The sequence below is a fragment of the Acomys russatus genome, chromosome 11 (genome assembly GCF_903995435.1).
Source record: "Acomys russatus chromosome 11, mAcoRus1.1, whole genome shotgun sequence".
NCBI classification, from domain to species: Eukaryota; Metazoa; Chordata; class Mammalia; order Rodentia; family Muridae; genus Acomys; species Acomys russatus.
The window spans coordinates 7,534,384-7,559,881 of NC_067147.1; the positions used below are offsets into that span (position 1 = coordinate 7,534,384).

Sequence of the window (25,498 nt, forward strand, 5' to 3'; positions counted from 1 at the left end):
TGCTGTCCTTTGTCTTAGGTTTACTCCGGATTTCACAGCCTCCAGAGTTATTCGGGAACTGAAGCTTGTAACAGCCAGCGGCTCTGAGTTTGTGTTTGTATTGAATGCCTCCCTTCCGTACCACATGTTAGCAGCCTGCGCAGAAGCCCTCCCCAGACCCAACTGGGAACTAGCGCTCTACATCATCATCTCAGGAGTAATGAGGTGCGATGTGTTCCTTCAAGATTGATTTTGAGAGCCACTGTGTGCCTGTCACTTTTCTCAGGGATGGGGTACCCCCAGCAAACAAAGCAGACACCCAGACTTGGTCAAACCTATATACTGGTGGGAAGAGTTACAACTGAACCATTACTGGTGGCATATACATATACAATAAAAAAGTCTTATTACCTTCAAAAGTTGTTTAATAAATGAAATCTATGCTGATTTTATGAAAAAGGAAGCACAAAATACCAGGTGGAGTTGCCTTGTATGGGCGTGTGTGACTGACATAATTAATTGTATGACATAAATGTATAAAACAGAGTAGAAGTATTTTTGAAGCCTTTCGCATCATCTTTTTTTTTCCAGTTTATTTCTTTATGTATTTTAGAGAATCAAGTATAATTACACTTAAATTCATTTATAGCTACCTTATACATAAATCCCTATAGGAAAGAGAGTGGAACCTCCATCCAGGTCCTCGTGTAAGGAAAACGAGCCTGCAGGTGTCCTTCTGACACATTATTGTCTTCACACAAAGTTCCGTGTAAGGCTAGGCACTTCTGAAGTTGGTGTGCATAGGCTGGAGGGACAGCCAGTAGTGTAGAGCACTGGTGCTCTTCCAGAGGACCTGGGTTCAATTCCCAGCACCTACATGGGAGCTCACAACCGCCTGTAACTCCAATTCCAAGAGATCTGACTACTTCTTCTGGCCTCCATTGGCACTGCATTCCTATAGTATACCAACATACATGCAGCCAAAACACCCATACACATAAAATATATAAATAAGAAAATTTCAAAATAAAATTAGCATGTAAACTTTGCTTGATCTATAATGATTAGTTTTTTACATCGTATTTGTTATGATTAATAAAATATAAGAAAGTAAGATGATAAGATGTAGGCACAATTTTTTTAACCAATATATTTTACTACAAACTTATTAACTGAGCATACGTCCCTTATAACCTGACTAAGTTAAACAGTAGGAAAAGAGGATTAAAGAATAACAAAACCATAAGGATACCAGTTTTGAGGAACAATTTTCCTGGCATAATCAGCAGGATTTTTTTTGCTGGAGTAACCAGAACCCGGAACCTCAGCAGGAGCCTGTAGCTCCGAAGTCTTCCCTGGAGTGGGTCTCTCTAGGAGCGTCTCAAAGTGGAGCGATGAACAGCTAAAAAGCCCACGTCTCTAAAAGCCCCGCCTCTAGTTTTGGGCTCATTGATATATCTCCTCCCAGAGTCTATTCACGGGATCTTTTCAGCTGGCAACAATCAAGCTCCCACACGAGGTGGTTTGTCTTCTAGTGGATTAACCTCACCTGTTTTCACAAGACCGTTCCAATCCCACACTTGGGATCATAACAAAAACAGCTTTATCTCTCCTTTAATAAGATAATAAGATGCCAGGCAATAGATACTATATGAGGTTTATTAAATGAGCATGGGGAGAGAAGGAAAGGGGGGAGGGGCACCCCAGAGAGAGAGAGAGACAGAGGAAGAATAAGAGGGAGAGTAGAGAGAGAGAGGATAAGGGGGTAGAGAGAGACTACAGGTAAGGTCTGTTCTTTTATATGGCCCTGGCAGGGCCACACCCCCGTGGCAGGTAAGCAGTGACGTCACAAGTAGGCAGACTGAAGCAGAATCCTAACAGTATTGTAGTTATCAAAACAAAACAAAGCTGTGATAGGCAAATGTTATTCTTGTCTTGGGAAAGAATGCTGACTCCTCCCTCTGCCCACAGTGCACTATTTCTTCTGGTCATTGGAACAGCCTATTTGGAAGCTCAAGGAATTTGGGAGCCATTTCGAAGGCGACTGTCCTTTGAAGCGTCAAACCCACCCTTTGATGTGGGAAGGCCATTTGATCTCAGGAGAATCGTTGGTATTTCATCTGAAGGAAAGTATGTTCACACGCTGAAAACTCACTTTATAGTACACATAGACTTGGCTGATGTAATCATAAGAGACAAAACTTACCTTTACTTGAGGTTTAAAGAAAAAGACTAGAGCCAGGTGAGGTGGCACACACCTATAATTCCAGCACTCAGGAGGCAGAGGCAGGTGGATTGATGTGAGTTCAAGACCAGCCTGGTCTACAAAGAGAGTCCAGGACAGCCAAGGCTATACAGGGAAACCCTGTTGGGGGCAGCGGGAGGGGCCCATTCTGTATCTGGTGCTCAGTTACTGGGAACTTATATGAGATTTTTTTATCAGGAACAAAATAGACTTAGTCATTAGACCACTGACCTGATTTATGATTTTCAGAGGGAATAAACTGCAGATGGTTGTGGCACTTGCACGTTCCTACTGCACTTTCCTAGTTTCTCTTTGTGGTGGATATACTGATGAATTTTTTTTCCTAGTATTAGATTGGAAGTTGCTACTTACTGATTTTTGATTGATCCATTTTTCAGCTTGAACACACTCGGCTGTGAACACAGTCATGGAAGGGGTTTCTATAGTAGCTCATCATCCCGGCCTGGTACAGGGAGTCACAGGCAGTGTGGCACAACCGTCCACCCACACAGCAGCCACAGCAGCAAAACCTCAGCTGACGTGGACAATGTCAGAAGCAAAAACAGTTCAAGTATGTCAAACAGGACTTCTGCACAAGCAGCCACCTCACAGTCTACAAGCAAAACAAGTGCCCTGGTCTTAGAGGGTCATACAGCAAGCAAGAAGTCCAAAGGGGCGAAGCAAGGCCAGCACAGCAGCCAGCACCATGGCCACAGCCCACTGGAGCAGCACCCACAGCCTCCACCGCCAGTGCCTCAGCACCAGGAGCCACCACTGGAAAGGCTGTCTCCTGCCCCCCTCACACACTCTTCCCACCCTGAGCGAGCCAGCACCACACGGCACAGCTCAGAGGACTCCGACATCACCAGTCTCATAGAAGCCATGGATAAAGACTTTGACCACCATGACTCCCCACCCTTAGATGTGTTTACAGAACAGCCTCCTTCACCATTGTCAAAAAACAAAGGTAGTCTGTCCTCCCGTTCCGACAACAAGGCACGTGAGGGAAAAGGCGTGATGAAGGAGTGGTCAGGATCGTAGTCAGTGTGAGCAGCTCCTGGAGCAGGTGCTCAGTAGCACAGACCCATCTCCTGGGTAAAACAGCAGCTTTTCTGTGTCCCAGTGCAGACAGAAGGAGCCACTTGTCATAAAGATAGAGCTGTATTCTTCACTTGCTTCTCCAAGTCAGAAGCCTGCTGGATGGCACTTGCTGTTATCCTTTGACTGCCCGGGATAACTGTGTTATGGTCATTGTTAAAAATAATTTTGAGGCTGGGTGGTAGTGGCACACGCCTTTAATCCCTGCACTCGGGAGGTGGAGGCAAGGAGGATCTCTGAGTTCAAGACCAGCCTGGTCTACAGAGCGAGTTCTAGGACAGCCAGGGCTACCAGAGAAACTTTGTCTCAAAAAAACAAAAAGATTTTGAAAACAGGGCCCTGGTCTTAGAGAAACCAAAACCATCTTAACTCCAGAATAGGCTTTCTAACTGCATGGTGACACATACCTGTAACTCTAGTACTGGTGAGGCAGACGAGCAAGGCTACACACTGACACCTCTTCTCTAAATAGGAAAAGGAGTGCAAAAGAAGCAAATGAGAAAATAATTGGTGAAACCAGGTGCCCAAAGAAGCTGGTCCGACAGTACAGGGACAGCAGAAAGTGACAGCTGTGCACACGTCATGGTCTTGTTGGCAAAAGAGTAAGGAATGTGCCAGATGTGTGGGACTAGTGGATTAGGGAAGGAACTTCACAACAGAGATGTGAACACCAAGTCAAGGGATGGGACGTCCATGGCTCGTTATGGGTAACAAGACAGGAACGCCAGCAAGGTCTAACAGTGAGTGTGAGCACAAGGCTTCAGGTAACAGTGTGGGCACTAACAGGCTCTTGGATGCAGCCTTGGACACAAGATACTGACATAAACAGATTAAAGCTTACTGACAGTGGCAAGGCCTCAGACTAGAGTCAACCGGGGTTTGGAAATTCAGAACCTTGAAAGAAATGTGGCACACAGACCATGTGATTCCCATGACAACAAGCAGGCTTTCATCAGTTAGGCTGAGGTGGTGCCAACAAAAAATCATCAGTACATTTCATTTCAAGCAAGTTAGGGGACAATAGCTTTGGGGAGTTTTTGGATTTCAGAGTTACAGATTAGGCACAGGAAACCGAAGGAGGAAAACTCCCGTGAGTGTAGTGTGTGGCTCCCCGTGAAGACCCGGTACATGCTTGGGTTGCAGCGGGGCCAGGCCAGGTGTTTTGGTTGCTTTTCTGTTGCTGTGACAAAACACCATGACCAAGGCAATGCTTATCTTATAAAAGGAAGCGTTTGATGCGGGGGCTCATGGTTCCAGAACACAGGTCCCTGTTATCAGGACAGGGAGCTTGGCAACAGGCAGGCAGACATGGCACTGGAGCAGGAGCTCTTGAAGCAGCATTCACAAAGTAGATGGCTGAGATTGATGTGGACTTGTGAAACCTCCAACCCCATTCCCAGTGGCACACTAATCCTTTCCAAATGGTTCCACCAACAAGGGACCAACCAAGCATTCAAATACATGGGTCTATGGGGACCATTTTTATTCAAACCAGCACACTCCACTCTCTGGCCCCCACAGGTCTGTGGCCAAATCACAGTGCAAAATGCATTTAGCCCAACGTCAAAAGACCCCATAGTCTTTAGGTTTCAACACAATTCAGAAGCCCAAGTCTCTTGCAAGACTCAAGGCAATCTCCTAACTGTAACCCCTATAAAATCAAAACATAAACCATGAACTTGCAACATACATTGGCACAGAATATACATTACCTTTCCAGATAGTGAGAGACCTACCAAGGCAAACTAGCTATATGTCCCATGTTAAAGGGCGTACGTGGCTCTGCCCTTCCAGCTGTGCTGAGGACAGCTCACTTCCTTCTCTCCTGTGGGCGGCTTCCACTTCATGTCTGCAGCTCTCTTTAGCAGGCATCCTATGGCTCTGACATCTTGGCATCTTGGGGTCTAACGTTATTAAGTCAGACCTTACCTTCACAGCTTCACACGATGACTTCACTGGACCTCCATGCAGAGTCCCCTGTCACCCTCCTGGCCTCTGCAGCTCTCTATAACCACAAAAGAAGACTCCTCAACCTTTTACTCTCACATCCTTCATGACTCTACAGCCAGAGACTCCTGGTCAAGGCTGTTCTGCTGTCTGTTTGGGATGGATCCTGCGATTCCTTGAAACACATTTGCATGACCTTTGACTTGTTGATTTGGGAGACCAGAAAATCCCTTAGACATTTTTCTCTAACAAACTAGCTGGGTAGGGCCACCACTTCCTTTATTCCTATATTATTTATTTTGTGCCAGGCCTTTAAACTTTTCTTTTTCCTTTTCTTTTTTTCTTTTTTTTTTTTTTTTAAAGCACAGGACTTGGCTCTAACATTAAATTTGCTGGTGCTCTTTTTCCTCAAATTGCTTTTTGTCTGTTTTGTTTCGTTTGCCCTTGCTTGCTCCTTTTCATTGTAGATCTGCTTAAGAGTGGTCACTAATAACATGAAACAGAGTCAACATTAGGCTGTCTTGAAATCCCCTCTGTCAACAGTCCCAAACTCTTCAACTTAGTCTCAGGCAGATTCTTAAGGCAAGGCCAAAAGCAGCCACATTCTATGCCTCTCCTGACATTGCACGGCCACCACCTTTGGAAGGGTGCTTTCTAAGTTCTCACTAGCCCTCAAATGATAGGCCAGGATTGGACCAGCCTTCGAGGCTCTGGTGCCAGGGTCTTACCTCCAAGTGATGCCCAGAGAAGCTCACTGCATGCCTCTCCACTGACATTCCATCTCCCAACACACTTCATTTGGGTGACTTTTTTAGACGTTCTGTCACCTTCTAGCAGGCATTTTCAGGCCACTTTGTCTGGTCTGCTGAGTACATACAAACATATTTGTCAAGCTGTGCGTGTAAAAGGTGTGTAGTCCACTGCACATCAGCTGTGCCTTAAGGAAAGTAGCTTTAAACAGCCTCCTCACAAAGACGAACCGGATGGACAGCTTTAACTCAAGGAGAACGTAGAGAGAGGCGTCCAGTCGCTCCCTACAAACTAGAATAGCTTGTGTTTGGAGCTGTTTGGATCCAGCTTGGTTTGGTCTTAACTCTGATTTTTCATTGCCAGGGAAAGGAAAACCTCTTCAACAGCGCAAGGCCAAACCTCCGAGGAAGCAGGAAGACAAGGAGAGGAGGGGAAAGGGAAAGCCGCAGGAGGAGGAGCTGAAGGACACTCTGGCTGATGACGACAGTTCCTCCACCACCACAGAGACCTCCAACCCCGACACAGAGCCACTCCTCAGGGAGGTACGTGGGACCTGAGACCACCTAGCTCAGTACAAACCAGTGTCGCATGTTCTGTGTCAGTCATACTAAGCATGCGTCCTCTGTGTGTTCTGGCATGCCTGACCCTTCCCCCTGCAGAAACCAGCCCAAATCTGGTATCAGGTGACTTCATTCCCCAGGGAGAGGAGCATTTGGAAATACTAGAGTATTCAGAAAAATTAGGGAGCGGCTGGAATAGTAATCACACTGCTCCATGAAGCTGTTCCTGGCTTTAAACATCACAGAGGGGAAGAACCAAACTCGTTCCGTTGTGCAGTCACGCCGGACACACATGGCTTCAGTAACGGCTCTGAAAGAGGCAGTAGGGCCAAGGTGCCATTAGTGGTACCTGGAACTGGAGCCCAGCCTAGGATACAACAACATGTGGAGAACGTTGTCTGATTTAACATTCAGGCTACGACTCAGAACACCTGCACAGCTGTGCACACACCCTGCAATATGAGTTGTAATGCTGTGCAGAAGGGCTGGCTCTCACTCTCCTTTGCCTTGTTTTTGTTTTTGTTTTTAGGTGAGTATATTCAGATTTAAGATGGCCAATGGTCGTGCAGCTTAGCACTGTGGACCATAATCTGGTTTCCATCTCGTGGCCTAAGCAACCAGTTCATGAGCAGGCCCAGCCATGTCTGCTGGGTGCTGTAGTGTTTCATATATGTGTCCTCCTGTCCCCTTTGCGTTTCCTTGCAGTTAGCCTGGTGCTCCGTCTACTTCCGTTTAGTTTATAACTTGTGCTGGAGCACTGGACTTGGTTCCCATTTCAGCAAATAACCAGAGCGGCAGGCACTAGGCGCTCGCCTTGTGGAGTTCCAGCATGATCAGCTGAAGACTGGCAGCATTTAGAAAGCATTCCCAGTGGGGACTTCCCTGACTGCCTTTCCAGCTTCTTACCTGATCCTTTCCAGGCTCCTCTCTGGCTGACTCAGCCCCCGTGTTCTCTGTACTACCACAGCATTCCCACCTCTTGCCCATGTCTGCTGTCCCCACATCTTGTGCACCATTTGCTTCCTTTCTGACGTGGCTGAGAGCTCCCTCTTCCAAGACCCTCCTCACCCGACAGTCGTCCCTCAGACAGGCTCTACTCCCACAGCTCAGCACTCTTGTGCAGAGGCCATGGCACTGTGTTTGACCAGCCTCGGTGTGTGGGTTGTCCGGCTCATGGCACCCTTACTCTACCAGCTCTTTGACCAAATGTAAATTGTACACCTAAGTACCAGGCACTTGGATTGCAGCGCTGTAGAGAAGGCCTTGCCTTTCTTAGGGAGCTCTTGGGCTGTTAAAGGCTTCAAGATAGCTCTTGTTCTATGCCTTCCTGAGTGATGATGGATGCAGAAAGTACAGGAATGATTCTAAACAGTCTCCAAAGGCATAGGTAGGAAGGAGGGTGGCATGACTGAGCACTGGAACTACCACACCACTGTTTATTTACTTTCAGCAGCCAAGTAAACTGGCCTGCTAAGTTCAGGCTACCTGCTAATGCACTGAGGCTGGACAGAGGGTGGGTTCTTTCTCCACACTGACCCCACACCCATGGCTGACCACTGTGCTGGGTGTGCCTTCTGGGTCGTGTGGTGATGAACCAGGTTGGTTTCATACACCCCCACTATGTACATAGCTCTCCAGGCAGCATCAGCATCTTTGAGTGGATTTACAGCCTGCTGAGGAGTCAGCTCCTGAGCTCGTGTATGGAGACCTTACCATGTCACGTTACTCTAAAAATGCTCATTGCATGCTTTCTAATCTATCCTGTTTTGTAGCACGGGCTTAACAGTGTGGCTTAGATTGCCTGCCCAGCCAAGGCTGCACAGTCAAGTCGGGCTCTGCATGGCCAGGGAACATTTTCACAGCACAGGCCACATTGCTGTCATGACTCCTCCTAGCTGCCTCGCTGCCTGGCACTGAAGTGATAGATAGCCCACCCTCCTAGTGGGACATGAATGTAAAACTAAATGACCTTTATAATTCAGACTAATCAGAATATGGTTACACTAAGTTAAAAACAGCAACAATATTGACAGAGCTACAACAGATTTCAAGGAAGGGGTTTGTGGGGACAGGCATGATGCTGTACCATCCCAGCATTTAGATAGCCAGGACATGTGAACCCTGAGTTCAAGGCCAAGCCTGGTCTATACAGGAAGTTTCAGGCCAGCAAGGAGCTATGCAGTGAGGCTCTGCCTCAAAGAGGGGATTGTCATTTCTATATATCTGACATACATAGCTGTCACCTTGGGTTTTATGTCTCCATCTCCCATGAGGCCATTTCAGTCATCTTACTAATCTCTCTGAGCAAACACATCTGCATCTTCACAGGATACAGAGAAGCACAAGGGACGACAAGCCGCGCCAGAGAAACATGAAAACGAACTGTCGCAGGCAAAGCAGAAAAGCAAAAAGCTTCTAAATGTTAAGAAAGAAATCCCAACAGATGTGAAAGGCAGGTGAGTGTCATGGGGTTGCTATCTGGAGCCAGACATCGTCTTTAGTAGTTCTTTAAGGGGTGTGGGCACTTCCATGGCCTCACCCTTCCCTGCCCCCTAGAAAGGTTTCAGGGGAGGCAGCAGGCCAGGAAACAGGGCTTAATCCTGAGGCTTCTGCTGAGCAGGGGGAGCCGCACAGCTAGCTTAGCCTACTCTAGCTTGATGTTTTGTTTTCCTGTGTCTTGGCTCTGCATGTTTCCATAACCAACTGCAGAAAACAGGTGCTCCGAATCCATTGTATGGCGTGCTCAGCTTGGGGCTGAGGACCTTACACACTGGCCTCATTGACCACCCTGTGCCCCAGACAGGGCCATGCAGTATGTGAGGCATGAGCAAAGACAGGCTGGTATCTGAACCTCTCTCACCCTTGTAGATGGAATCATTTCAAGTCAGTTGGCTGTTGTCCATTTTATTTAAAAGCTTTAAACTTTTTTTTTTTTCTGGAGACCATCTGGCTTAATTTAGGAATGTTGAATTAGGAAAATGAAATAGTCTGGCACCTTTTTTTTTTTTTTTTTTAAGCCAATTAATTTTAAAGTGGCAAAGTTAAGCTTTGTAAAATAGACCCACATGCACACACACAGTTAGAGACACTCACCTAAAAATAGCCCGCACAGCCTCCAGCAGGGGCTGGGTGTCTGTGTCTTAGGAGTCTTCTGCCATTTTTAGAATGTGGGATTTTAAAATAACCCTGTCAGCCATAAGTAGGAGGAAAACAGAGGATTGTGCAACTTTGTGGTATTTGTAGTCTTGCCCATAAATGGTGGTGTTGAAGTTTTTGTTTGTTTTGGTTTTGTTCCAGTTTGTTATACTACTTAAAACTTTACTTATCTTGGCTAACAGAGACCCTTTGGTTATCTCCTTAACTAATTTCAGAAATATTTATGGAGCCTGGCATGCTAGCACACACCTCTAACCCCACAGCACTTGGGAGGCAGAGGCAGGCAGTTTTTGTGAGTTGGAGGCTAGCCTGGCCTACATAGTTCCAGGACAGCCAGAACTACATAGTGAGACTCTGTCTTCAAACAGGAAAAGAAAAAGATGGAAACTTTTGTGAAATATACAAAAAACATGTCCTTTGAGCCCACTACCATATAAATTCTACATGGGTTTCTTTAAAATGTGTGTGCTCCTAACCAGTGGACAGGACATTCTCCACAGTTGAGTAGAGAGCAGGGACTGACTTGGACGTGAACTCTGGTGGCCAATATTTGACCACTTCCCCGTGGTGGGGAGGTCTGGTGGCACTCAGAGAAAGAATAGGCAGGCTACCAAGATGAGACTTGACAGCCTATGACCATATAGTGAGGGAGGAGGTCCCCCTCAGTCACATAGGGGAGGGGAATAGGGTGAAAGCCGGAGGGAGGGAGGAACAGGAGGATACAAGGGATGGGATAACAATTGAGATGTAATTTGAATAAATTAATTAAATAAACAAACAAAAAAATGTGTGTGCTCTTGCGTGAAGCCACAATATGCCTTCTACCAGGAGTAGGAGAGCAGTGAGTGTTTGGGGGCCACTGGGTCTGAGAAGCTGGGTCTGTTCTGACGTTTGAACTTTGCTGTGAATTAGTACAGTGGTTTACTGTTGACCTAGAACCTAGCAGAAATTGGCAGCTCCCTGGAAGTGAGAACATTGAGTGAGAGGGACACATAAAGGACTTGAAGGCCAGAGTAGGGTGGGGTCTAAGAGGTGTGCTAATGGGGGACAAGAAGTGTCCTCAGGAAAATGTGAGAGGCACAGCTCAAAAACAACCTGCTGGGTGTGGTGGGGCATTTTGAAATTTAGCTACTCAAAGGCTAAAGAGATCAAAATCTCAAGGACTAGCCTGAGCTGCACAGCAGTTTTACAGCCAGCCTTGACAGCTTAGTAGGCCTCTTGTCTCACAATAAAGAAAACGTTGCAAATGTTGCCCAGTGTTACAGAACTTGACTAGCATATACAAGCCTAGATTTAGTGCCCCGCACTGGGAAAGGAGAAGATACAGTAAAATTTGCACAAACAAAAAGCAAGCTATCAGCTCTCTTGCTGCGAGCACCCAACACTGATGATTCTCCCACAGGGCCACTGCCCAGCTATGGCCAGCCCTCTCCGGTCCAAGACCTGACTGACCTTGGTGGGCGTCAAAGAAATGGCTTTGTGAATAACACCTTGTCCCCCACAGGCAGTACTGCTAATGCTACATTACTTAATCTGATGCCTAGTTCTACAGGGGCAAAACGCGGCTCCCACTCATGGCAGAATTTCTGTTGGAACATGCATTCAGGAGTCCCACTGTGGTGCAAGTTCCAAAAAGGCTCACTCTCAGCACAACTGCCTTTGCTGGCTCCATGCAGCAAGGTCATGTACACATTGTCTGAAGCAGGCACTACACTCAGAGCAGCAGAGGTCAGACTCTCAAGTATACACACACATGTGCATACACACATGCATAGACATATATATACACACACTCACGCACATATACACACGAACACACATCAACGCAGAATGTTTAGAGTACAGAGTCCAGGTTTAGCGCTCAGCAGGTAATGCCTTAGGAAACCCTGTCAGTCAGCCATGCAGCTGAACTGTGGGATAATTGTGTTCTCGATGGCTTACGTCCTCTTTGTCTTTCAGTTCCTGTGAACTACCATATACTCCCTCACTGGAAAACAAACAGCGTAGAAATCTCCCAACCAAGATTCCTCTTCCAACTACACTGACAAGTGGATCCAAATCACGAAGTTCCCAGAAAACAAAAGGTATTGTCTTGTGGATGACAGGTGTGTGCGTGGCTGCCGGGCCTGGCTGGCAGTCAGTGGCTGCTCCTTGTGCTCCGAAGCCACGGCCGTGTTGAGAGCTCACTGAAGCAGACTCAGCAGAGAAGCCCTCCTCCAGCAGCTTCCCTCTCTGAATTCTGTGCAGGGACAAGTAAGCTACTGGAGAACAGGCCAGCCGCCTTCTCGAAATTCCTCCCCAGCAGTCAAGAACTAGGCAATACCAGCAGCTCAGAGGGGGAAAAGGACTCTCCTCCCCCGGAGTGGGATGCGGTGCCCGTTCACAAGCCCAGCAGCTGTAAGTACGGCGTTAGAAGCCACTGTGTCCCGTGAGCTGCCAATGTTATTTCCAGAAGAGACTTGTGGGTGGCCCACTGTAGCCAAGTTCAGCTGGCCAGCAAGCGCCCAGTCATCTGGCCAGGGACAAGGAACACTGTTGGAGGTTGGGGTACTTACACCAGAGAGAATAGTAGAGGATTCGTGGTAGGGCTCCTGCTCTGGGGAGCTGGTGTGTCAAGTCACCTGACTCTGACTGGAGAGTGACCATGCAAAGGTGCTTTGCTTTCTAAGAGCACTGCCCGGAACCCTTCAGGGTGGCTCCCACTTAGAGAGCAGTGGCTCTATGAAGATGCAGCTACCTCCAGCTTTCTTTACACAGCTGTGTGAAGGTTCCTCACGCCCTTCTTGACCTTGTCTCAGCTGGGCTAAGCTACTCTGCTGAACTTAGATGGAGGTTCTCAACCTTTCAGCCTGACGTGGGAGACAAAGGCATCACGTAAAGGAGCTCCTAAGACAGTGGTTCTTGGCCTGTGAGTCGCAAGCCCTTTGTAGGTTGAACGACACTTGCACAGAGGCCGCTAAGACTACCCTGCATATCACATGTTTGCATTCTGATTCATACCTAAATTTTTGGTTGGGGTCTCCACCGCATCAGGAAGGTTGAGAACCACTGTGCCGAGAGCATGGCCGGGTTGGGGGGTCAGACTGCCCCAGCTCTAGGACTGGCCACCCCCTCGCACTGTGTCAGAGTGGCCTTGCAGTGGCGGCTTTGTACCGAAGAAGAAATGAGGAGCAAAGGTCCAGTCGAGTTGAGCAGTGAAGGTGGTTAACATGGCCCTGTGTACCTGAAGCACCAAGTCAGCCAAGGGGGGAGAAGGTAGCACTGAGGGGAGGTGCTCGCCAAGCACGCTGCCTTTACCTTTGCCCCTGTGTGCATGAGTCAGACAAAAGTGCTCCATGGAGTGCTCCATGGGCAGATTGGCTGCCCCTTTTTGAAGGTGGTAAGGCATACTTACCAGTCCGGTCATTCAGGAGGTCTTGAGCCACTGCACATACATGTTAGGAGGAGGATTTCCCCCTCAGTCCCCCAGAGGCCTCGGACTACACTGGAGAAGCAGGATCATGGTTCCCGAGTCCAGTTTCGTAGGGCTCTTCTGAGGCCGGTAAATGAAGCTCTTTGCTGTAACTGTACAAGTTCTCAGAACTGGGCACCACAGAAGAGGGGAGCCAGCCTCCTAGACACTGACCCAGGCCGGCAGCAGTTGGCCACGAGGAAAGGGCAGTGGGCTCCCCCGCCATGGGGTTTCACATGCATGCCTCAGAAGGGGAGCAGACGGAGAAGCGGGATGGTGGCTGCAGCTTCTGCCAAGTCCTTCTCAGGCCAGAGGAAGGCCTGCCGGCCAGGCCCACATGTTACTCCTGCCGGTGCTGTTCTAGTTAGAGAGTGCCTGGTATGCTCCCACCACCAGCCACGGGAAAGCTCTGCCCGGCTGCACCGCGTCCAGTGTGCGCAGAGGAAGCCAGTGAGTGTCAGTTCACACCGTCACTGTCCCTTTTGGACCCCTCCAGTGTCTTAGCTCTTCATTTTTCTACTCCTCCCTTTGATCTTCCATCTTATGTAGGTCTCACCTTCTAAATGCATATTAGGAGGACACAAATTAGCAGCTAAATTTTTGTCTTGGGTTTGTTCCACTAAGACTTGAGTCGGGACAATGCCTTACTCACAGGGACTGTACCCCCAATGAGATCAGTATCCATTCGGCGGCCCTTAGCTAGGGCTCTGTCTGGTTGGGTTTCTATTGCTGTAATGAAACACCACACAAAGGGCTTATTCAGCTTGCGCTTCCTGTCACAGTCTGACCTCAAAGGAAGTCGGGCCAGAAACTCAGACAAGGTAAGAACCGAGGCAGGGCCATGGAGGAGTGCAGCCTGATTTCATAGCACCCACAACCACAGTGAGCTGGGCACTTCCACATGTATCATATGCTCGCCCACGGGCCACTCTGGGTGGGAAGAGGCACTTTCTCAATTGAGGTTCCCTTTTCTCTAGCTTGTGTTGTTGTCATAAAGCTAGCCAGCACAGACCATGTACCAAGAAAGTTCTCCATGGCTGAAAAGGCAGAAAGTGCAAAGGAAAAGCTAGTACCTCCTGGAGAGAGTGGTGCCCGCAGCCAGAGGTTCTCTGAGTGCACAAAACAATGTGAATTTTGGCCTCGCCTCTTCTCTGGCTTCAAGCCTTGTCCCCAAAGACCTATTCTGACTGTGTGCATCTGCACACAGAGCCTCCCGGGACAGCAGGGGGTGCTAGGAGCTCTTCTGCCACTGTCACAAGATGCCTACCATGAACAACCCTGCAGGGAAGTCGTCTGGGCTCCTGGTGGCAGAGCCAGCCCACAGCAGTCCATCCCAACTGGCTCTCTGGCTTTTATGTCTGTGGCAAAGAAGACCTGAGGGGAGGGTGTGGCAGAGCAGAGCTGCCTGTAGCTGAGAACGTGGCAAAGAGGATCACACCCCAGCTTCCTCATAGCCTGCTTAGCTGCTAAGCCACAGACAGGACTCACAAGCCACTCATTTCTGAACATTGTTGGAGCAAGCCTTCAACACACCAACCTTCGAGTATGGTTCCTGCCCAGACTGTACCAGAGCATGGCCTGCTCCCAGTATTTGATCTTTTCCCCAGGGCCAGGCCAGAGAAGGGACCACACAAGAAGTGAGCGGGGAAGGGTCTGAGCATTTGTACAGAAAGTCACATTCAACGTGTGTTGGATAAGCGTAGTGTGCTCTGGAGACATCCAAGAAGCTTTCACAAGCACAGCATTTGTCATGAGTGCTCGGCATAGGCAGCAGCTGAACAGCTACAGAGAGGCCACCTGTGCTGTCAAGAGTGAGGGTTAGCAGGCTGCAGACTAAGACAGTGATAAGGGCCTCAGTGGCACTGAGGGGCAGAGAAAGGAGGTGGTGATCCTGACCCTGGAATGGGGGATGGCTGGCTTCAGGAGAAAGGGACGTAGCACTGCTGTCACTGGGGCCCTGACATGACCCTGAGGGTGAGAGAGCAGCAGCTGCTGCCAGACAGCACAAGCAGAGATGTGAGGTGAGCACAGAGCCGACCAGCTCCAGAGCAGGGTGGACTGGGAGGGAGCTAGTGAGTAGTGAGTGCGTCATGCAGGGCTGGGCAGAGCCTTCTCGTGAGCCATTATTAGGAGCAGTGCTCAGGTGCACACAGTAGGTGTAGGATGGTAGGTTACCTGTTGTTACTTCCTTTTCCAGTTTGAGTGCAGACATGTCATCAAAATATTCTTGTGAAGTTTTTAAAGCAGCCATGTAGATGTTTACAGGCCCAGGAGTATACACCGAGAGCCTCAGCCTTACAAAGCGTGGGCCACACCCCCACACCTTCAGAGAACTAAGGCTACACAAGGAATCTTGTTTGACCATTTAGCCTGTGTATTTATCTCCTGCAAGTTTAACCCTGGACCCTCGGTGCCCAGGCAGTGGCTTCAGCTGCTCATGGGGATGGGAGTGAAGAGGGCAAGTGCGCTGTCCTGCATTTATGGAACAAGTGCTTGTATTCCCCGAAAGCCCAAAGGCACGGAGAGATTCGAACTTCCCCTTGCTCTTTAGAACCTTTAAATGGTTTTCTTTATAGGAACACTTGAATTTCACATCAAAAATAACTGATTTAGAAGAGTCCAGATCAGAATGTGATGTTAATGGGCCTCTTGTTCATTTCCAGCTACTGATAGTCTGTACAAACTGTCTCTGCAAACACTCAGTGCAGACATTTTCCTAAAACAACGCCAGAGTTCGCCCCACCCCGGCCTCTCCACCTCTGCCCACTGCTCCCTGCCCCTTCACGCCCCGTGGCAGCTACAGCAGCATCGTCAACAGCTCCGGCAGGTAGGCCAGCTCACACCTGACCTTGCTTAGCGGCACATACCTGGTCCTGTTGTACCTGACCCAATGTCATCATTCAGTCCTTTACCTGGGGTCAGCTCTTCTGTGTCAGAGGCACCTGAGCCCAGCAGTGGCCTTGTACTGCCCACCAACAAGTCTGTTAGCACATTCTAGAACTGTGTTCTCATCCAAGAACCAGGCAGGCATCACAGTGACTGAATGCTTGGCCTAAAGGATAGAGCAATGGAGCGCACATACAGGCATATGACCTCAGAGCCCTGTGGCTTGGGAATTAGAAGGTCTGTCACTGTTGTGTGAGGTGCTGTATAGGTGACATATGTTCAGGCAGGTGGCCTCCAGCTATGCCAACACTGTCTCAGTACCACCCAGGCTCCTTCCATGGATGTCAGTAGAGACAGTGACCAATGGAGGGGTGGGACCTTACTTACCTGGGGCCTCACTGTTTGTCACCATGTGTAGGAGAAGGAGGCCTGATGGACGGACATATCCTGTCAGTGTCACTAGTTGGCTGATATTCTGTCAAGTGTCTTTGCTAAGTGGCCTTTATCCAATTCTTCAAAATGTGATCTCCACTTTTTCCCAGTCTCTCTAAATTGTGATACCCACCTTGGTCTCTTTCATAGCTTTTCCAGAAATCCCTCATTTTCCATGTGCTTGAGCTGTCTTGGGCCCCAGAACATTTTCACGGGGCTTAGCTATGCTCTGAGCTACCTTGGGCAGTCGCCCCAGGTCTGGAGCTACAGAGCCCCACCCCCACCCCCAGACAGGTGCCTGACACTCCCCCACTGTGGGCACCAGAGTGAGGGAGCATTATCTTTCCTTTGCTCAAGTGACACAAAAGCAAAGCAGCCGAGCGGAAGCAAGAGCAAGCTGACAAAAGCAGCCTCTCTCCCAGGCAAGAACGGCAACCCCACTTTTGCTGCAGTCGCTGCAGGCTATGACAAGAGCCCGGGTGAGTGGCCTGCTCCCACACCTGGACAGTGGGCATGGTGCGTGGGCCTTGCCCACCTGTGCCTCTCACTGACTCAGAATCATTGTTGCAGGAGGGAATGGCTTTACTAAGATTTCTTCAAATAAGTCAGACTTTTCCAGCAGCCTTGGCATTTCACACATTCCTGTTGACAGCGATGGCTCGGACAGGTATGTGGCGCACCCTCCTCTATCAGAGGCTGAGGCCTCAGTGGAAGCAGCCCTCCTTGGGAAGCTATGTGACCAGCCGGTTCACTAACCTCATCCATGTTGTGTATCCCTGTGACATTCAGCTCCGGTTTGTGGAGTCCTGTCAGCAACCCAGGCAGCCCTGACTTCACCCCCCTAAATTCGTTCTCGGCCTTTGGAAATTCTTTTAATCTAACAGGTGGTAAGTATTTAACCCTACGTCTGTAAGTAGGGGCCTTGTAGACAGACAGGAAAAGCCTTTGACATGTTAGTGACACTTGGTAGAGGAGACGTGACTGCCATCTGAGTAGGGTGTATCTTTTCCACTTGCATCAGCAGCTGATAGGTTCCATGCAGGGCTGCGGGGGGTGGGGGGGGAGCAGGGTGTGCTTCTGCCATCATGGAGGGCTTCTGGGAACCCAGCATGCAACCCAGCGGCCATGTGCAAGTCCTCCCTGAGACCCCTGCCGGCCGCAGCAGGACACAGCACCACAAAGAGCATGCCAGCTGGTGTGAGTCGGCCTGAGCCACAAGGTCAGTGTTGGACAGCTGCATCCTGGTGTCCCTTACTGATGACCGAGTTAAATGTAGATTGTGTGCCGAGTTCTTGGGAACATCAAAACACGCTCGAATGTGGCGGAGCTGACGAGGCATGATGCATCAGCTAGAGTGCGTGGCACTGGGGTGTGTCGCGGAGTGACTGTCATCCTTGTGATTGCAGGAAGACTTGACCCACAGTCTTGTATTTCAGCAGTTTTCAGCAAACTGTCGCGGTCCTGCAGCCAGTCCTCCCAGAGAAGCTGGAATGAGTTCAGCAGTGGCCCCTCCTACCTGTGGGACTCTCCAGCGACAGACCCCAGCCCTTCCTGGCCAGCCAGCTCAAGTTCACCAACCCACACAGCCACCGTGAGTGCTCAGCCCCCATCCTTCTCCTTAACAGCATTACTGTCACGTGGACTGTGCTGACAGTCACAAACAGCAGAGACACCGTGACTAGGGAGGGCTGTGTGGTCAGGGGTTACGCTGCTTTGCCTCAGGTTCTGTCCGGTGCCCACTGTGCTCCTCAGGACACAATGAGAAAACTGAGCAGCCGTGGTTCAGGCCCTGGCTTCCCTCCTTGCAGGTCTGTCACGTGAAGCCTTGGCCACAGATGTGACTGGCCATCTGAGGCTCAAGGGGTGGCCCCACCTGTCCCACAGCAAGCTGGGAAGTTGCACTTCTCAGCTTCTGTAGATTTGCCTGTGCTCTAAATTTTCTGCAGAGATCCTGTAAAAGGTCCTCTTGCCAAGAGAAATAATGGATTCATCCTTCATAAAACAGCAGCAGAAAAATGTGGTCTGACTGCCCTGCCTCAGGGAACCGTGTCACACGTGCATGGTAGATGAGAGGTGATATTTAGACAGCTTCATAGGTTGGCTGCTGAAGAGTCCAAGCCTGTCTTGGCAATGATTCAGACCTCAGTTTCTGTAGTGGATAGCCATTCTTTAAAGCGGGCCAGCAAATTCTGTCCATGCATCAGGTAGTCAGGAGGAGCCCTGGGGCTCTGCAGGCCACTTTCCCGCTCCACTTGTTTAGCCTTGCATCTCTTTTTGTTTGGTTGGGTTTTTGTTTTTTGTTTCTCTGTGTAGCCTTGGCTGTCCTGGACTTGCTTTGTAGACCAGGATGGCCTCGCACTCAAGCAATCCACCTGCCTCTGCCTCCCAAGTGCTGGGATTAACCACCATGCCCGGCTAGCCTTGCATCTTGACACAAGTTAGCATAGCCAGGATCCATGCAGATGCCTGTGCCCCAGGGAGACCCATGCACAAAAATCAGGCTCATTACAATATCCCAGTACCTGCTCAGACCCTGCCATGGCTAAATCTATGGAATATTCTTTAAAATAAATAAAATCGGGAGAAGTCTGTGGGCCGCTGTCTTCATGTATGATAGAAGCATTCCCCTGCCTGCCAGGCTCGCTCAGTGTGGGGTGTTTGTGTTTGTCGTAGTCCATCCTCGGCAATACCAGTGGCCTGTGGTCCACCACTCCATTCAGCAGCTCCATCTGGTCCAGCAACCTCAGCAGCACCCTTCCTTTCTCCACTCCAACAAACGCGCTGTCGAGCATCGGCCTCATGGGCACGGAAACCACCACCGCCCACGCTCCTTCCGCCTCTGCTCCAGCTGACGACTTGGGACAGACCTACAATCCCTGGCGGATATGGAGCCCCACGATCGGAAGGAGAAGCTCTGACCCTTGGTCTAATTCGCACTTCCCTCATGAGAATTAAATTAAGCAGAAACCAAAATTGGGGGCCTCGTCTAGATCATGATCCGCCAGTTCCCACGACGCCTTCGACGGCCCTGACTGCTGCGCTCCCCTTCCTCCCAGCAGGGCAGGCTTCTTCCACTCGCTTCTCTCACATCTTTCTTGCAATTATGATACTCTGAGATTTGCTGTTGTGCTTGTAGACAAAAGTCTGGCTAGACTCAGCCCAAACGACTCGACCTGTCCATCTGGGATCTTGACTTCCCATCCCCACCTGTCCCTTCCGCTTCTTCATCTGTAAGAACACAAATTTGGCATTACAGTTAAGGGAGTAATTTGAGTTGATTGACAAGTCCTGGCATGTGACAATTTTACTAAATTACCAAGTTTGGTTTTTAATAATTTCACAATATTATGCGCCAAGATCTAATTTTAAAAATGTCTGAGGACTTTGTGCTGAAAATACAGAGTATTTTTTTAAGTAAGGCTATCTTGGTTTACAAGCAGATTACAGAATGTAAGCCAGTGTAAGAACAGTGGCTGATCGTAAGCATCCAGTGGAGACCCACGCATTGCTGGGCTGTTTGTACTTGAGGTATGTACCATTTGTATACCTGGGTTTATTTTAAAGATAAACTGAAATGCACATAGCCAAGTCTTGACATTACAAGATTGTGTATTTCTTAAAATACAACTTTGTGTTGTACTTTGAAATAAATGATGCTTTTTTCAAAAGCCTCGAATTGTTTTGTTCTGCTTTTTTACACAAGATGTATTTCACACCATGGTGGACCGTGGTGTCATTGTGTGGCCCTCTGGAGTTGATAGGTAAAGAGATACCTGGTTTCACAGGGCTACAGCTGTGGGCTCCTAAAATTCCCCTGGTGGTCAGAGCGTCCCTGACAGGAAATGACCAGGAAGCCTGTTTGGATTCACCCAGGAAGAGTGCTTGTTCCACCTCTGACCTGAACAGAACTGCTAACATCTCCTGACCGTTCGCTGTTTGGCATGCGCCTGACACCTTGGCCATCTCCATTTTACACTCAGCTTCTGAGAGGCTGTGAAGTTGCCAACTGAAGGGTCAGTGATGGCCTAGAGCCCACGGGAGGCCCAGCACAGGTCCACTCACAGTCACCCTTCTCAAAAGAGGGCCTCAGCCTGTTGACTGCTGCATTTGTGACCAACTCCCATGACACAGGAGTCTGATGACAGGAAACCCTGTGGCTAGAGGGAATCAGAAAAGAAGCAGGGGCTTGGGGTGGCTGGGTGGGTAAAACCCTGGAGCTGAGTTTAAACCCCAGGATTCCCATAACCCACATGAAGGCAGGTGTGGCAACCACCTGCAGTTGCTGTGCTGGGAGGCAGGGACAGAACCCCGAGCCCAGCTGCTAGCTACACAAGCTGGTGGATGAGTTTCAGGCTCTGAGAAACCTGCCTTATCAAATAAAGTGGACTGTGAAGATGTCTCCCGTATCTCCACGGACCCATACATAAGGACCTGTACACACGCACGTGTTTACCACAAGAGAAGCGGACATAAGGGAGAAGCTGGGCACAGGACGGGCCTTAGATGCCTGCAGGAATGCCCAGCCTTGCATTCCCGTACCAGGGAGCAGCTGACTCAGGGAAGGTGGAGGGGGCACTTAGAAGAAGAAAACCTTTACCACTTTAGCCACAGAATCCGGCTGGATGGAAGGTAGCTCCCCGTGAAGCTGAGGGATGGAATCACGTGAACGCAGAGAAGGCAGCAGCAGGTCGGAGTGCTGGCACAAGCCGTCTGGAAACTCCTCAGAGCCGATCGTGGAAAACACTCTCAGTCCAGATGGCAAAGAGAGGCTTACACACACCTAAGACACTTTCCTTTTTAACTAACTTGGCCGAGTTGTTGTGAACATTTCAGTCTCCTCCCGCTTCTCCAGAAAGACCCACTGTCTACATGGAAGCAAGTGGCGGCACACGTCACATCACTCTGAGTTCTAATTTCCCTGGAGGTCCTTCCTGCTCCCCCGTGCATTTCTTATCTATATTTCCCAGATTTTACAAACAGCTTTGGCGATGTGACAGCTGCTGAGCAAATGTTGAGGCCAGTTACGCAGTGAAGACATCGAAATGCCCTCCGATGGGCAGTGCCGTGCATGTGAGCCACCTGTGTGGTTTCAAATCTAGCCTTCCCTGCTTTCCGTGTAAGTCACTGGGACCAGCCGGGCCGGGCCGCTCTGAGTTACCACTTAGGGGCAGCAGCTTCCTGTGCAGCTGCAGCTGGGCTGTGGAGCTAGCTCCCAGCCTCACAGCCCTGCTGGTTAGCAGGGTCTCTTGTGCACTTGCAAAATGAGGGTGAGTGTCAAGTACACAGACTGCACCAAGGAAAAAATTTAAGAATTCTGCACACACAAACCAAGAGCTGGAGGGACAGGAGCTCACTGCTCTTACAGAGGCTCCCTTGACCCACATTAACTCCGCCTCCAAGGATCTAGCCACTTCTTTTGGCATCTGCAGCCATACACAAATGCACATGCAACCACACACACACCCAACAGCAAAGCTCCACCGTGTTTTGGGTACAGCGGGGATCCTAACTTGCTTGCTTATAAGAAATCCCCTGGGGCTGCCAAATTATCCCGTACATTGCCACTTCAGCCATGACATGTTCCTCGTCCAGCGAGAGGAACCGTACACTTGTAGAGGGGAAGCCAAGGCAGCTGTTGCCACGTATTTCCAACAGCACTTGCCCAAGCAGGGCAGGTGTGTCACCCACGAGCTAGCAAGCTGAGAGCTGGATTTTCGAGGTGGAAGAGCAAGGAACATCAGGCAGGAGACCCGGGACAACAGTATATTAAGAGGCAGAATTTCAGGGCATTTGCTGCCCTGCTTCACAGCCGAGCAAGGGGGCTGTCACTTTGCAGGGGCGCGGACTACAGGCATTTCAACTCAGGCTTTGGACCGTTTCCAGGGTAACCTGAGTTTGTTTGGTGGCTCTGCTTTGGAAAGGATCTCCTCACCTTTCAGGGGCCCCAAGTATGCCACACCCCAGAACCTTGACATAAAAAGTGCTAGTATCTGAGTCCAGATGCCTCTGGGAGGCAGAAACCGGCATAATCACACATCCCACTGGATCCCACTGGCCTGTGAGTGGCTGCCCCTAAAACCCAATATGGGTTATCCCATGACGGCAGCTTGGGGACACTGGCTGTATCTACTTCAGTGCAATGTCAGCAGCAATGACAAGTCAACTCAAGGCCCAAAAGAGAGACCATGAGGGAGAAAGGCACAATAAATTTTCTTCTGAAAGACCCTTTTCTACCTGAAGATGCTACCCACAACTAAGGAACCTGTTCCCACGTCAGTCAGGACAGCTCTTCAAATGTGGCTCCCTACTCGGGTGAGTCTGAATTTGTGACAAGTTGACATTAAAATCTACCACAGTACAGTCCATCACTGAAGGAAGTCAGAGCAGAGACTGAAACAGTGCGTGGAGGAGCACAGCTTGCTGGCGTGCTCTTGTGGCTGCCTCAGCCTGGGTTTTTATACAATCCAGGGCCACCTGCCCAGAGGTGATGCAACCGACAGCAAGCTAGATTCCACCCACAGCAATCTTTAGTCAAGAGAACGCCCCCCACAGACTTGTCTACAGGCAATCCATTTGACATATTTTCTCAATGAAGGTTTCTTACCAGTGACTCTAGTTTGTGTCAATTTGACAAAAATTAACCAACACAGATTAACTGACCTATGGTCGGGGTGTGTTCAAAGAGTCATCTGGCTTGTATGTTTCATCCAGGCAAGTGTCCCAGCCTTTGTACGGCATGGTCACCAGCAGACAGGAAGAAGCATGACAACAGTAAAATGAACACTTGAACAAAGCCCAGCAGCCCGTCCCTGAGGAAATGCTTTCCACAGACCTGCTTGCAGAGGAGGCATTGAACCCCAGCAGCCAGGCTCTACCATGTGAAAGCACATCAGAGCCAACCCGACGGAGAACATCAAGATAGCTGTGTGGAGTGGCCAGAGCGACGTCATGCTGTCGGTGACATCCTGGATACTCCCTCTAACGATAACAGAGTAGCCAGTGTGTCTCTTTGGCCCTGAACAAAGGCAAAGCTAAGAGCATTTGTTGTTGTTTTTCAAGATGGAGTCTCTCTCTGTAGCCTTGGCTGTCCTGGAACTTACTCTGTAGACCAGGCTGGCCTTGAACTCATAGAGATCCACCTGCCTCTGCCTCCCAACTGCTAGGCTGGGATTATAGGAGTGTAAAACCACTGCCTGGCAAGAGCATAATTTTTATTAAAGAATTTATTTTTATTATGAGAGAGAGAGAAGGAAGAGGAAGGAGAAAGAGAAAAAGGGAAGGAAGGAAGGAAAGAAGGATACTTTAATATACTGCCAGAGGTGTCTGGACCTGGAGTTACAGGCAGCTGTGAGTCACCTAATGTGGGCGCTGGGAACTGAACTTTGGATCCTCTGGAAGAGAAGTGTTCTTTAACCACTGATCTACCTTGTCAAGCCCCCAAAAGCATACAATCTGATAAAAAAGACAATAGTAAATTCTTATTCTAAAAACAAAAGAACCAAACAGAAATCTTACATAAAGAGCTCAGTGAATCAAATGAAAATATAGTTGAGTGTCAGGTGTGGCAGTGCACACCTTCAATTCCAGCAATCAGGAGACCGAGGCAGGGGATCTCTGTGAGTCGGTAACCAACCAAGACTACACGGTGAGGCTGACAGGGCGTGGGGCTTGCTAAGAACACGCTGGGCTCCAGCAGAGGACCTGGGTTTAGTTCTCAGCACCCACATGGGGGGTTATAACCTTCCATAAGTCCAGCTTCAAGGGGTCTGGGTGCAAGAAAATAAATGTTGGAAAGGCTTTCTGTAAGGAGGAAAAATAGGGCACTTCTGAGGCCGTTAAACAGGAGGAAATCCATAGTCCGTAGACAGCCTCGTGATGGGTTTACAGGACTCTCACACACTGCCCTGAAAGTTGGGATAAAGGTGGGCAGTGCTGCTGGGCGCCTCTCTAGTTCTTTTCAAAATGAACTCTCCTAGAAGTACACATGCCTCTGCATGCATTCATGATAGTAATCTTTTATTTCTGGGTTTTAAATCAATATTTGTTAAAAGAAGACATCAGGAGAGAAATGGGGTAAGGGGCTCCAGGAAGAGATGGAGGGGAAGTGGGGAGAAATATCATCAATACATGTTGTATGCATGTGTGAAATTTCCAAAGAGTAATGATATACTTAAAAAATAATTTCTCTTTTGATTTGATAAGACATAGCTTCATGGCACTATGTGGGCATTTTTTTAAAAAGGGAAGAAAATATTCTAATATTTGAAAATTAAGAACTATACCTGTAAACTTCTGAGGGGACAAAGAACTAAGAGAAGATTTTAAAGCATTTTTTAAATGTCTGCTTTGCTATTATTGTGTGTGAGCATGCAGCAGTGTCTTGTTTCAGAAGTCCTTCATTAGCTCCACCAGACGCTCGGAGTTCATTCCCTACTCCTTCCAGTCTGTTCCGTAGCTACAGATCACCCTGGTCCAGACAGTCCATGGGACTGAAGTGCAGCGTTCGTCCTTGAAGGTCAGGATTACCTCACTTAGCATGGCTGCAAAGTTCAGCCATAGTGCATCACAGGATAGAATTTCATTCCTTTTATGGCCAGATAGTACTCCGCTGTGTTCACAGGGAATCTGGCTAATTTATCAGTTGGTGAAATAGGAGTATGCATTTTCTCATTCCAACATTCATCACCATACAATCTCCGCCCCCCCATCTCTCTGTTTCTCTGTGTGTGTGTGTGTCTCTGTCTCTGTCTCTGTCTCTCTCTCTCTCTCTCTCTCCCCCCCCCATCTCTCTGTTTCTCTGTGTGTGTGTGTGTGTCTCTGTCTCTGTCTCTCTCTCTCTCTCTCTCTGCCCTCCATTTTTGAGGGACCGGAGAGCATACTCAGTAGGTAAGAGCTCCTCCAGAGGACTCCAGTTGAGTTCCCAGCACCCATATCTGGTGGCTCACAACTACCATCCCTTCAGCTCCAGGGGCTCTGCCTCTCTTCCGGCCTCCT

At 49.1% G+C, this 25,498-nt stretch overlaps 1 protein-coding gene across 1 annotated transcript in view; it reads left to right on the plus strand.

Moving 5' to 3' along the window:
- The window catches only part of Tmem131 (transmembrane protein 131), a 105,908-nt gene extending 85,385 nt beyond the window's left edge, over positions 1-20,523 (plus strand). Inside the window, 14 exon segments of the mRNA XM_051152659.1 lie at positions 19-204; positions 1,951-2,109; positions 2,623-3,191; positions 6,383-6,561; positions 8,908-9,035; positions 11,695-11,819; positions 11,983-12,132; positions 15,850-15,923; positions 15,925-16,013; positions 16,862-16,983; positions 17,075-17,171; positions 17,294-17,391; positions 17,941-18,095; positions 19,178-20,523. Of these exon segments, the coding sequence (XP_051008616.1) occupies positions 19-204; positions 1,951-2,109; positions 2,623-3,191; positions 6,383-6,561; positions 8,908-9,035; positions 11,695-11,819; positions 11,983-12,132; positions 15,850-15,923; positions 15,925-16,013; positions 16,862-16,983; positions 17,075-17,171; positions 17,294-17,391; positions 17,941-18,095; positions 19,178-19,459 (2,413 nt within the window). The 3' untranslated portion in view covers positions 19,460-20,523.
- Positions 20,524-25,498: the final 4,975 nt, after the last annotated feature.